Genomic DNA, 13,847 nt, shown 5'->3' with positions numbered 1-13,847 from the left:
ATGACATTATACTGGTATTTAATACAATAATTTCATATAATATAAATATATTGTATAATATAATAATGCTATTTTTATACAATAGTTTTATAAATATAACAGTATTGTATAATATATTAATATTGTATAATGTAATTATGCTATATAATGTAGCAATGCTATATAGTATAATAATGTTATATAATATAGCAACATTGTATACTGTTGTGTCTGGGGCGAGTCATTTTCTTTTTGTGCCTTATAATTCAACACACTCACCGGTAAAATTTCCACTTTTTTTCCTTATTTTTATTGTCCTAAAATTTTTGTTGCGTCTTGCAACCTTTTCAATAGTTTTGACTCCAAAAACAAAACATTGTATACTTTTGTTATATAATAATATGTTATATGATGATGTTATATAATAAGGTAAAATGATAGCGTTATATAATAATATGTTATATGATGATGTTATATAATAAGGTAGAATGATAGCGTTAGATAATATAACAAAATCTTATAATGTGGTACTGTTATATAATATAATGTTATATAATAAAATGCTGTTGTGTATTGAAACAATGTTGTATAATATAATTTCAAGATAATATACGATATAATAATGATATATAACATTGTACAATAATGTAATATAATATAAAAATGGTATATAATGTCAAATGACATTACATACTGATGTTATATAATAATCACATGATAATATTATATAACAATGTGGTGTTATATAATAATGATAATAATATAATAATGTCCATAATATGATGTAATAATGTTATACAAAATGCTACACAGCACTATATAATGATATACAATACATTAATGTTATATAATAAAGTTATATAATGTTACCATATCGTATAACATAGTAATATTATATAGTATAACAAAATTGTATAAATCAAATATTGTTATATAATAATATATAATAATGATATTTGATATAATAATGTTATATAATTATATAACAACATTATATGTTATAGAATATGGTATAACAATGTTGTATAATATAAATCATCATTTTATATAATAAAACTGTCTCATATAGTAATACTTTATCATATATCATAATGTTATACAATGCTGCATAATATAAAATATTATAGAATATTATAATGTTATATACCATTATGTAAACATAATATAAATGGTAATAACATAATGTTACACAATATCATACAATAAGGCTACACAATAATTTTTACGATAATATTATATAAAATACTATGATAGATCGCTAGCCACTACACATTCTTTATTTTCTCTCCTTGTTTCTTTCTGTGTTCCTTTCTCTGGAAGAGCATTGGTTCGAAACGTCAAAGACTTTTTCACTTCCTGAGTGTTAAACTAATACATCTGTTTGTTATTTACACCACCTCTCTTTGTCTTTTGTTTTTTTGTGAATTCTCCCCATTATATAATGCAACACTGTTACATAATATATAATGTTGTATAACATTATATAACAATGTTAACGCAGAGTGTGTCCTGTCAGTCATGCTCCTAGAGGGAAGCTAAATCAAGAAATGTTATGGGAGTGACAGACAGAGACACTAATTGTGGGTGATGCATAGTGAACTCTGACGTCACTGGTACTTTAATCTGCATATTGCTGTAGATCCATAAATTATTTTTATCAATTTCTCTCCGTCTGTCTGTCTGTCTGTCTGTCTCTCTCTCTCACCACACACACACACACACACACACAAACACACATGCATATGTATGCACAGGTATAAATCATCATCATCATTTAATGTCTGCTTTCCCTGCTGGCATGTGTTGGACGGTTTGACTGGGGACTGGCAAGCCAGAAGGCTGTACCAGGCTCCAGTCTGATCTGGCAATGTTTCTATAGCTGGATGCCCTTCCTTATGCCAGTGGGTGCTTTTTATGTGCCATGAGCATAGGAGACAGTCAGGTGGCACTGACATCAGCCACATTCAGATGGTGCTTTTTATGTGCCACCAGCACAGGGAGCCAGTAAGGCAGCACTGGCAACAACCCATGCATGAATGGTGCTTATTGCATGCCACCAGCACAGGAGCCAGTCAGGTGGCACTAGCATCAGCCACAACTACAATTTCCATTTTTGATTTCGATTTGATTGAGATTCTGTTCATGATTTTGATTTTGATTTTAGATTTTACTTGACTCAATAGGTTTCCTTAAGCACAGCATGTCACCTGACAGTTCAAAGGTACTTTTTAAATGGGTTGGTTATGCAATACTGGTATAGGCTATGGCTGTCATCTCTTTTTACCTGCCGGGTCTTCTCAATCACAGCTTGTCTCCAGAGGTTTCAGTTTCTTGACATTGCCTCTGCGAGGCCCAACGTTCGAAGGCTGTACTTTACCACTTCATCCCATGTCTTCCTGGGTCTCCCTCTTCCATGGGTTCCTTTCACTGTGAGTGAGTGACACTTCTTCACACAGCTCTCTTCATCCATACGCACAGTCATGGCCCATGTTACACTGTCATGCAGCATGGCAGTATGCACACATGCATCATACAGTCTACCCTTCACTCTGAGTGAGAGACCTTTTGTCACCAGTAGAGGTAGGAGCTTTCCGAACTTTGCCCTGGCTATTCTTATTCTAGCGACAATACTCTCCGACCATCCATCCCCACTGCAGACTTGGTCACCTAGGTAGCAGAAGCTATCAACTTCTAGTTTTTTGCCTTGGCATGTGATGGAATCTGTTTTCTGAGCATCTTTGGTGTTTATTGTCCCTCTGCATCTCCCGCACGCAAAAGCTATCATCCCAGTTAACCTTCCTTTGATGTTGCTGCACTTCTTATGTGTCAGTAGCTTACACTGGGTACATTTTATGGAGTTTCTACCTCTACCTTTTCTACAGATCGAGCAGCGCCATCTACCTGAAGGGGTTTGTGATTTGTTCGTCTTCCTACTTACTAGGACTTTTGTTTTTGCTAGATTGACTCTAAAGCCCTTCGATTCTAGACCTTGCTTCCACACCTGAAAATTCTTCTCTAGTTCTGGTAGTGGTTCAGCTATGAGAGCAAGATCATCAGCATAGAGGAGCTCCCAGGGTCATCCTGTCTTAAATTCCTCTGTTATTGCCTGGAGGACTATGATAAATAAGAAGGGGCTGAGGGCTGATCCTTGGTGAGCCCCTACTTCTATCTGGAATTCTTCACTATACTCGTTGACCCTTACCTTACTGACAACATCCCTGTACAGCTCTTATTAACCACCCATCTATCCCTAGTTTCCACATCACCCACCAGATAAGGGATTTGGGGACCCTGTCAAAGGCTTTCTCCAGGTCAACAAAAGCCAAGTATAGGGGTTTATCTTTGCCTAGGTATTTCTCCTGCAGTTGCCTTACCAGGAGTATAGCATTAGAGATGCTTCTACCTGGCATAAAATCGAACTGCATCTCATCTAAGCAGACTCTCTCCCTAACTAGTTGGGCTATGACCCTCTCCATGACCTTCAACACTTGATCCAGCAGTTTGATAGTTACTTCTATCTAAAGCATCACCTTTGCCTTTGTAGCTGTTGATTATGGTGCTGCTATGCCAGTCATTGGGTATGACTCCATTATGAACTACCTGGTTTACAATACGGGTAACTAGACCATAATCCACACCACCAGATATTTTAAGCATCTCAGTAGTGATTCTTGATGGGCTGGGAGCTTTTCCTAACTTCATATCCTTAATTGATTCATCTACCAGGGTGCTATCGATTCAGGTAGCTGGTCCCTCAACTGGGTCAACATTTGGCAGGCTCTCCTCCTCCCATTCATTCTCCATATTCAGCAGCCCTTCATATTGGCATCTCTAAGTCTCTTTCTTTGCAGAATCATTAAAAGCAAGTGCACCATCATCCATGCGTACCCATTTCTCTCCTGTAACATCATAATTTTCTCTCACACACTGTCTTGCAATCCGAAATACTTCATTTCTTTGGTCCTCATATTGCTGAACGTTGGCAAACGTTTTTTCTGCTCCTCCCTTAGCTATATATACCTGTCTCCCAGCCTCCCTTCTGGCTGTTTGGTACAGTTCCTTGTACCCCACCCTACTCTTCCAGGTTTTCCAGATCTGTTTCTTTGCTCTAATGGCCTTGTCTACTGTATTATTCCACCATATTACCCTAGGTCTGGAAGGGACTTTGCACTAGCTGCAGATTTGGTCTGTGGTGTTCAGTAAGCTGTCACATAGGAATTTCCAGTTACCCTCTATATCACAAATCTGTAGCTTCTCCTCCTTCTCTTCAAATTTTTCAATGAGGATGTCCCTAAATCTTTGATCATGTGAAGGGTTCTTTAGCTTCCAAGTCCTTCTTTTCTGGATTGGTCTGCTTCTTGGCATCTTTCTGGCCTTGAGTCTATAGTCACTAATGACTAGTCTATGCTGGGGGAGGGGGAGGGGTACATTCTTCACCAGGGAGGGTCTTTGTGTTTAAGAGCAACCATGCATCCCACTGTCAAGTGAGTATGAAATCAATCTGGCTAGCAGATTCACCTGATTGATAGGTTATCAGGTGATTGTCTGGCTTCCTGAAGCTGGTGTTGCAGATTAATAGGTTGCTTGCATCACAGAGCTCCAGTTGCCTAGTTACCTCTTCATTTTGGGAACCAATTCCATGGCCCCCGTGAACACCATGGAATATACCAGATTGCTGTCGGACATGCCCATTAAAATCTCCAGCTGTAAAGATGAGGTCATGAATATATACATGTGTGTGTGTGTGTGTTAGTGTGTGTGTGTGAGAGAGAGAGAGGGAGAGAGGAGGGAGAGAGAGGGAGAGAGAGGGAGGGAGGGAGAGAGAGAGAGAGAGAGAGAGTGTGTGTGTGTATGTGTCGTAGATTTGGCTGTGTGTTAAGAAGCTGCTCAACCACACAGTTCTCGGTTCAATCCCACCTTGTGACACTGTGGGTAAGTGTCTTCTACTATAGCCCTGGGCCTACCAAAACTTTGTGAGTGGATTTGATAGATGAAAACTGAAGGAAGCCCATTGTATACATACATATATACATACATACATACACACACACATATATATATATATATATATATATATATATATATATACGCATACACACACATATATATATATATGTATATACACGTGTGTGTGTGTGAGTCTCTGTGCTTGTGTTTCTCCCCCACCACTTCTTGACATCTGGTGCTGGTTTGTTTTACATCCCTGTAATATATACATATATATGTATATATATATATACATGTATGTGTGTGTTTCTTTCATTCTCTCCTTACCTCAGGAGATATCAGGCAATAGCTATAAGCGAGTGTCACTGTCATGCAAGAGGGGTTCTTTTAGTTCTAATCTTCTTGTCTAGGCATCGTGAAGCATTACCTTACTTGGGAACAGGTGAGGGTTAGTAACAAGAAGAGCATCTGGCTGTACTAGATCTGTCTGATCCTTGTGAGCAGGGAAAAGTGGAAGTTTGATATATATATATAATATATATATATATATATATATATATATATACGCATACACACACATATATATATATATGTATATACACGTGTGTGTGTGTGAGTCTCTGTGCTTGTGTTTCTCCCCCACCACTTCTTGACATCTGGTGCTGGTTTGTTTTACATCCCTGTAATATATACATATATATGTATATATATATATACATGTATGTGTGTGTTTCTTTCATTCTCTCCTTACCTCAGGAGATATCAGGCAATAGCTATAAGCGAGTGTCACTGTCATGCAAGAGGGGTTCTTTTAGTTCTAATCTTCCATGTATTCTTGTCTAGGCATCGTGAAGCATTACCTTACTTGGGAACAGGTGAGGGTTAGTAACAAGAAGAGCATCTGGCTGTACTAGATCTGTCTGATCCTTGTGAGCAGGGAAAAGTGGAAGTTTGATATATATATATATATATATATATATATATATATATATATATATTCTTTTATTTGTTTCAGTCATTTGAGTGTGGCCATGCTGGAGCACTGCCTTTAGTTGAGCAAATCAACCCCAGAACTTATTCTTTGTAAGCTTAGTACTTATTCTGTCTGTCTCTTTTGCCAAACTGCTAGGTTATGGGGTCGTAAACACACCAGCATTGTCAAGCAATGTTGGAGGGACAAGCACAGGCATACAAGCATACACACACACACACATGCATATACATATTCATATGACAAGCTTCTTTCAGTTTCTGTCTACCTAATCCACTCACAAGGATTTGGTCGGCCCAAGTCTATAGTAGAAGACACTTGCTCAAGATGCCACACAGTGAGATTGAACCTGGAACCATGTGGTTGGGAAGCAAGCATCTTACCAGACAGCCACCCCTGTACCTATAAAAGTGTGACACGCTTACAGCACCTAGGCTTTCCAAGTGGTTACACATCTAAGTACTCACTAGGCTCGACGTTGCTTAACTTCGGTGATCAGACGATAACTGGTGCTTTCAATGTGATATGGCCATAAGCCATATATATATGTATGTATATATTACATGGTTGGGGGTATTGTGAACAATGTCTCTGATTGTTCAAATGCTTCAGTTCTATGTATGTACATACATTTACACAATTGCTGGCATTTATGTAAGTTTTCTCGCATTGTGTTCATGCTATATTTCCTATCATTAATAAAACTTTGCAGCATGTTTGATGAAACAAACATGCTAGGAATATAATAATGACATATAATATAATGTTATATAACATTATATAATACAATGTTTTATAATGTTATATAATATAACAATGTCATATAATATGAAAAATGTTATGCAGTATATAATGATGTCCTATAATGTCATCATGTTATATAATATAATAATGGTTTATAATATGTTATATATCATAATATTGTTATATATCATAATAATGTTATATAACATATTTTATAATATTATAGTGTTATAATATACGACAATGCTGTATAATATAATAGTGATGCATAATACGATATAATAATGTTATACATAATGTTGTACAACATTATATGTCATTCAAAACAATAATGTTATAGAATATTCGATTCAATAATGTTATCATTTATATATATGATGATAATGTTATATAATGTAACAAAGTTGTATGAAGCAAATATTGTTATTTGATAAAATGTAATAATGTAATTTAATATAATGATACTGTATAATATAATAATGTTATATAACATAATAAAATAAAGTTAAAGAATATAAGAATGTTGTTTGGTATAACAATGTGGTATAATATAATATCAACATTACCCCTCATCTTTGTTTGTCTGTGTGTTTGCAAAATTACTGGGAAATGAGTGAATGGATTTTCACCAAATTTGGCAGAAGTACTGTTTGGGTGATCGGCTTGCAGTGATGAAAATTTGGTTTGATATTCTTCAAACATACCTAAATACATACATAGATATGAAACTCTGTGTGTGTGTGTGTGTGTGTGTGTGTGTGTGTGTGTGTGTATCTGTGTGTGTATGTGTGATTACTGTGATGGATTCGAAGGTTTTGTTTATTTATGAGTTGATTTCTTAATTTCATTGGAGTATAAATACCTATAATGGTGGTACTTAAAAAAGGAAAAAAAAATTCGGACTTACAAATTTCCTGATAAGCAATTGGTCATATTATTTATATCCTACAATAAACTATGGTACATTTAATTCATCTGCCATCAATGAAAGACGTTAAAAAACTCTTAAATCCCATGCAGTATTTCATTTTGCTCACTTTCTTTTTCACATGTAAAAGCACACTCTCCGAGTGGCTGGCATTAGGAAGGGCATCAAGCCATAGAAAACCATGTCAGATCAGACTGGAATCTGATGCAGCATACCAGCCCAGTCAAATTGTCCAACCCATACCAGCATGGACAATGGATGTTAAAGGATGATGATGTTGATGATGATTATTTGAATAATCATTCAGTTAGTCATTTGCAAGTTTTAATCATATGCAAATTGTATGTTGAACTTTCCAAAACTACTTTTGATTTTCTTTGTCAACTTGTATTTAAGCATTTCATTGTAAAACTATTGAAATAGAAAGTTTTTTTTTTGTTTTTGAACACACATGATTCTTCAGTGAGAAATTGAAGAAGAATCTTCATTTTATGTTATTTTTTCTTAATTTTAATTCCAAACCCTCTAAAATAACATTCAAATTTCTTTGCCAACTCATATTTTAATGTTTTTGTGAAAATAATTCGCAAAACAATTATCTGCGTGCAGGATATGTATTACCCCTCTGATGGTTTTTAAAAAAATTTATATAATAATGCTGTATAATATAATAATGTTATATAATATAACATGTGGAGGCGTGTGGCTTAGTGGTTAGGGTGTCAGCACCATGATTGTAAGATTGTGGTTTCGATTCCTGGACCAGGCGAAGCGTTGTGTTCTTGAGCAAAACACTTCATTTCACGTTGCTCCAATCCACTCAGCTGGCAAAAATGAGTAACACTGCGATGGACTGGCGTCCTGTCCAGCTGGGGAACACATACGCCATTGAAACCGGGCCCATGAGCCTGGCTAGGCATTAAAAGAGCGTTTTTATTTATTTTTTTTAATAATATAACATAATGATATTATAAAATACAATGCTGTTATGAAATATAATACAATATGATAATACTGTGTCTGTGTGGAGTGGCTGTATGGTAAGAAGCTTGCTTCCCAACCACATGGTTTCGGGTTCAGTCCCACTGCATGGAATCTTGGGTAAGTATCTTCTACTATTGCCTCAGGCTAACCAAAGCCTTGTAAGTGGATTTAATAGATGGAAACTGAAAGAAGCCTATTAGCGCCGCCTCGACTGGCTTCCGTGCCGGTGGCACATAAAAAGCACCATCCGAATCGTGGTCGATGCCAGTGCCGCCTCGACTGGCTTCCATGCCGGTGGCACGTAAAATGCACCAATCCGACCGTGGCTGTTGCCAGCCTCGCCTGGCACCTGTGTAGGTGGCATGTAAAAAGCACCCACTACACTCACGGAGTGGTTGGCGTTAGGAAAGGCATCCAGCTGTAGAAACACTGCCAGATGGGACTGGAGCCTGGTGCAGCCTTCTGGCTTCCCAGATCCCTGGTTGAACCGTCCAACCCATGCTAGCATGGAGAACGGACGTTAAACGATGATGATGATGATGATGATATATATATGTATTTATATATGTATGTGTGTGTTTATTATTTGTATCTGTGTTTGTCCGCTCACCATCGCTTGACAACTGATGTTGGTTTGCTTATGTCCCCGTCACTTAGCGGCTTGACAAAAGAGACCGATAGAATAAGTACTAGGCTTACAAAGAATAAATCCTGCAGTTGATTTGTTCGACTGAAGGTGGCGCTCCAGCATGGCTGCAGTCAAATAATTAAAACAAGTAAAAGAATGTGCTTACTGCTTATGACAGTCTCAATCCAAGACATTCACCCTTCTCCACCTCCAGTACCTTCTTTCTTATGAGAATGGATATAGCTGTCAAGACCAATACAAGATAGGAATACCCTGTGGCACTGATGGCACTAAAAGTGATTAGCAGCCAGGGGTCTTCAACCAATTGGGAGAGACACCAATTAAATGGAGTGACTGCTTGAAATGATCATTAATAATGCTATAATATTCTACAGGGTGGCCACTGAAAGATTGAATGAAATAAAACAAAAATAACTTTTACAAACACGTGGTTTTTTATTGTGTTATTATTTTATTTGGATGGAAACATTTTAAAATCCAGTTTCAGAATCTTGTGAAGTGATGTTCTGGCGATGCTTAGTTGAGCAGAGTGATGAAGCGTAGAGGCTGATGAATCCTAAGGATACTCTTATTTCTTTATTACCCACAAGGGGCTAAACATAGAGGGGACAAACAAGGACAGACAAAGGGGTTAAGTCGATTATATCGACCCCAGTGCGTAACTGGTACTTATTTAATCGACTCCAAAAGGTTGAAAGGCAAAGTCGACCTCAGTGTAATTTGAACTCGGAACGTAGCTGCAGACAAAATACCTATTTCTTTACTACCCACAAAAGGCTGAACACAGAGAGGACAAAGAAGGACAGACAAAGGGATTAAGTCGATCATATCGACCCCAGTGTGTAACTGGTACTTATTTAATTGACCCTGAAAGGATGAAAGGCAAAGTCGGCTTCAGCGGAATTTGAACTCAGAATGTAGTGGCAGATGAAATACCACTAAGCATTTCACCTGGCGTGCTAACGTTTCTCCCAGCTTGCTGCCTTGTATCCTAAGGACACTCAACTTCCACTGCTGTGTCAATGTGCACAATGCACTTAGGACCACTTCCTGGAAAATTGCCAACTGATCCATCCAGATTTTTCAAACTGAGTGATTAGGTTCCAAACCATGTTATTGCTAGGAGATATTCTGACAGTAAAATGTTGTATAATCATGTTATATCTCTTATTATAAAAGGCAGATTTTATCTGCCTCCCTTTGTCAGTTATAGAAATCTACAATATAGGATTTCGTCAATTACAATTTACTTAGCATTTTTAAGAGTAGAATGCATCGGGTTTTGCCAGGTCCACTTTTTAAAATTTAAACTCCAATTAAGCAAAATTTACAGAAAACTCACATTCTGGTGTGTATGTCAAATGCTTTTCTTAATGTGTTTTACACCACACGCACACGCACACACACAGTGTGCAAGGAATAAAATGAAAGTAATTCACCTTTTGTAGTGAGTGACTCTTTCAGTCTGCCACTTCCTCTTTACACACATAGACATGCAAATATATAAATAAAATTGTAAGCTAACGTGCGTGTGTGTGAGTGTGTGTGTGCGTGTGTGTGTGTGTGAGGGTGCGTGTGTGTGTGTGTGTGTGTGTGTGCGTGCGTGTGCGTGAGTGTGTGACAGGAAAGTATTTTAGGACGAATATAAGACCTATATTGGCGATGTTTCGCTTGTTGTAGCACAGGTTTCCGTCGATTTCCGTAAAAAACTTATTTTTTTACATAAGTAATGAGAGCGAAAGAGACTAAGAGAAAGCGATTGTATGACGAGGGAAGTTCTTTTGAAGTTACCGTGCATGGGACGCATTGGTGTACATGTGTGTGTGTGTGTGTGTGTGTTTGATGGAGTGTGGGAGACAGACAGTATGTTGTGTAAGTGAAGTGCTTCTGTTAGTGTGTGTGAAGAGACAGAGAGAGTAATGTGTGAAAGAGAGAGATAACTGAAATTTTTTACTCGGTTTATGTGTATATGTATGTATGCATGTATGTGTGTGTGTGTGTATGTATGTGTGTGTGTATGTATGTATGTATGGCCGATTCAGTGTTTACATTTTTTACGGAAATCGACGGAAACGTGTGCTACGACAAGCGAAACATCGCCCCTATATCCTAGTAGCAGAAAGATCGCCCAAAAGTGTATATAGATATTTAAATGTATTTATATATTCATCTATACACAGATGTATGTATAATGTGTGTGTATATATTTCCATACACGTAACCATTCACTCCGCACAAAGTTTTTTAGGACGAAAATAAGATCTAAAGTTATCTCTAAGTAGCACAGAGATCGCCCAAAAGTGTATATAGATATATAAATGTATTTATATATTCATCTATGCACACATGTATGTATAACGTGTGTGTATATATTTCCATAGAGGTAACCATTCACTCCATAGAAAGTTTTTTAGGACGAAAATATTTATATATAAAAGAAAGGTTGTGTGTCTGTCTACTCCGATTTAGATTCCTAACTACTCCCACATTTTGCGATGCAGTTTAACCAAAACCGGGTATCTTATAGTCGTGATTCATATCGAGCCCTTCTGGGTATTAGCGCGCGTCTACGATGAGTCTATGATTTTACAAATAATTTACCATCATTTTTTTCCATTTTAATGCATATTTTTTTAAATAAAGGGAAGTAACTCTCAAACTTCACACCAATATGCGTGCTCATATGCGACGTAATATCACATCAGCAGCATTTCCTCACACCCTTCTTGCACTTGGTGAAGGCAAAATACCAGGGGATGAAAATGGTAATATTGCCATCGATTCCATTTGTACCATTGTTAAGACGCCTTCTGATCTCAGAGATGCAGTGTTCCCAGATCTACAAGCTAATTATCAGAATATGGATTGGATTGGCAAAAAGGCTATACTGGCCCCGAGGAATAAAACTGTTCACCATATTAATGATGAAATGCTAAAACTCATTCCTGGGGAAGTCTATGTATATCAGTCTATCGATACAACTCCTAACCCAGAGGACGTCATCAACTATCCAATAGAGGTACTCAATTCCTTTGAGCACCCTGGACTACCACCACACTTTCTCAAACTTAAAGTTGGTGCCCCTATAATGCTCATCAGAAATTTGGTTCCCCCAAAACAATGCAATGGCACACGTTTGATCGTTAAGTCCTTATCTCCCACCGTAAGCTTATATCAATATTTGCCTGAATAATCATCATAATTCAGTGCAATCATTAACAGTACTTTCAAGCAATTCAGCCCCGAGCAACGCCGGGCAATTCTGCTAGTAGTATTATATAATATAATTCAATTATGATATAGTAATCCTTTCTACTGTTGGCACAAGCCTGAAATTTTGGTTGGAAGGGGTGCTAGTTGATTACATTGCCCCTAGTGTTTAACTGGTACTTATTTTATTTACTTCAAAAGGATGGAAGTAAAATTGGCCTTGGTGGAGTACAATAATATAATATAATTTCTCCATATATAAAGCTGAAGTTGTCTGTGTATGGCAGGTTTGGTAGCCTTCAACTAACACTATCTCCTCCAAGACCCTGCGGCACAAGTTGACCAAAATTGAGAGTATGATAGAAAAAGGCTTGCTCTTCCTTCCGTAGAAGAAAAACTTCAAATCGGACCATGTTAACACCAAAAATTATTTACATCAAAAAGGTGCTTTTTTTCTATGAAAATCCCTTTTTTTAACGATTTTTTGACTGCTGTGTCACCATTTTTCTGTGTATTTCAACCAGAAAAATGTTCACTTAAAGAGAATAACAAGCTACATAATGCAAAATTTTTACTTTTCAAAAATTCCAATTCTAAAGGGTCGAAACAAATCCGAGCAACGCCGGGCGATACTGCTAGTGTGTTATATAATGAAGCTGCTAACTTTATTGGGAGAAATTTGTAATTGTGCAACTCTGAATAATAAATTTTTTGGTATAAATTCTATTGGGTGAATCTTAAAAGTTACTGATATCTTAGCTATGCTGTAATAAGTCTCTGAAATAGTTAATAATTAAATAACATTGGGTCAATTTCTGCATGCCATAATTATTATTTATCTTCCAAATATTATTTACCATCCAAATATTATTAATCTTCCAAATATTATTTACCTTCCAAACTTATCCGATGCGTCTCTGACATGTTTCATTTCTCTTCTTGTAGTCTTCAGTCTGTGCTAAAATTATTGACCAACTGAGATACCTTGACAGCAATGGACGACAGGTTGTGATTATCAGTCAAGATGCCTTCTATCGAGATCTTAACGAAGACGAGAAAAAGAAAGCAATTAAAGGAGAATTTAATTTTGACCATCCAGGTGAGTGACTTTGTATTACAAACTAGTAAGAGGAAAAGGAGGAGTAAGAAGAAAAAGAAAAGGCTGTGGTTGAGGTGGTGTGGTGTGGGGGTAGTAAATCTTTTTTTGTCTGGTGTGACTGAAGCAGTTGTGTTTCAGCTTGGATGTCTTTGGTTCAATCTCCGTTGAAAATGGTTGGCTGGTTTTTTAGACCCAAGTTTATGATCAAAAAAGAAATGGAGTGAAGGTACTTGGCTTAGTAGTTAGACTGTTAGACTCATGATCATAAGGTTATGGGTTCAATTCCTGGACAAGGTTGCATGACAAATTGTAAATA

The 13,847-nt window shown here is 36.9% G+C and overlaps 1 protein-coding gene and 1 pseudogene across 1 annotated transcript in view; one reads left to right on the top strand and one right to left on the bottom strand.

The window, feature by feature from the left end:
• Positions 1-13,847, top strand: part of LOC115212259 (uridine-cytidine kinase 2) — a 71,396-nt gene that overhangs the window by 23,272 nt on the left and 34,277 nt on the right. Inside the window, exon 2 of the mRNA XM_029781101.2 lies at positions 13,378-13,531. Within this exon, the coding sequence (XP_029636961.1) occupies positions 13,378-13,531 (154 nt within the window). The remainder of the gene's footprint in view (positions 1-13,377; positions 13,532-13,847) is intronic.
• On the bottom strand, positions 6,336-6,454 carry LOC115220819 (annotated as a pseudogene).

This window comes from Octopus sinensis, linkage group LG1 (genome assembly GCF_006345805.1).
Source record: "Octopus sinensis linkage group LG1, ASM634580v1, whole genome shotgun sequence".
NCBI lineage: Eukaryota > Metazoa > Mollusca > Cephalopoda > Octopoda > Octopodidae > Octopus > Octopus sinensis.
This window is presented reverse-complemented; position numbering and strand designations above follow the sequence as displayed.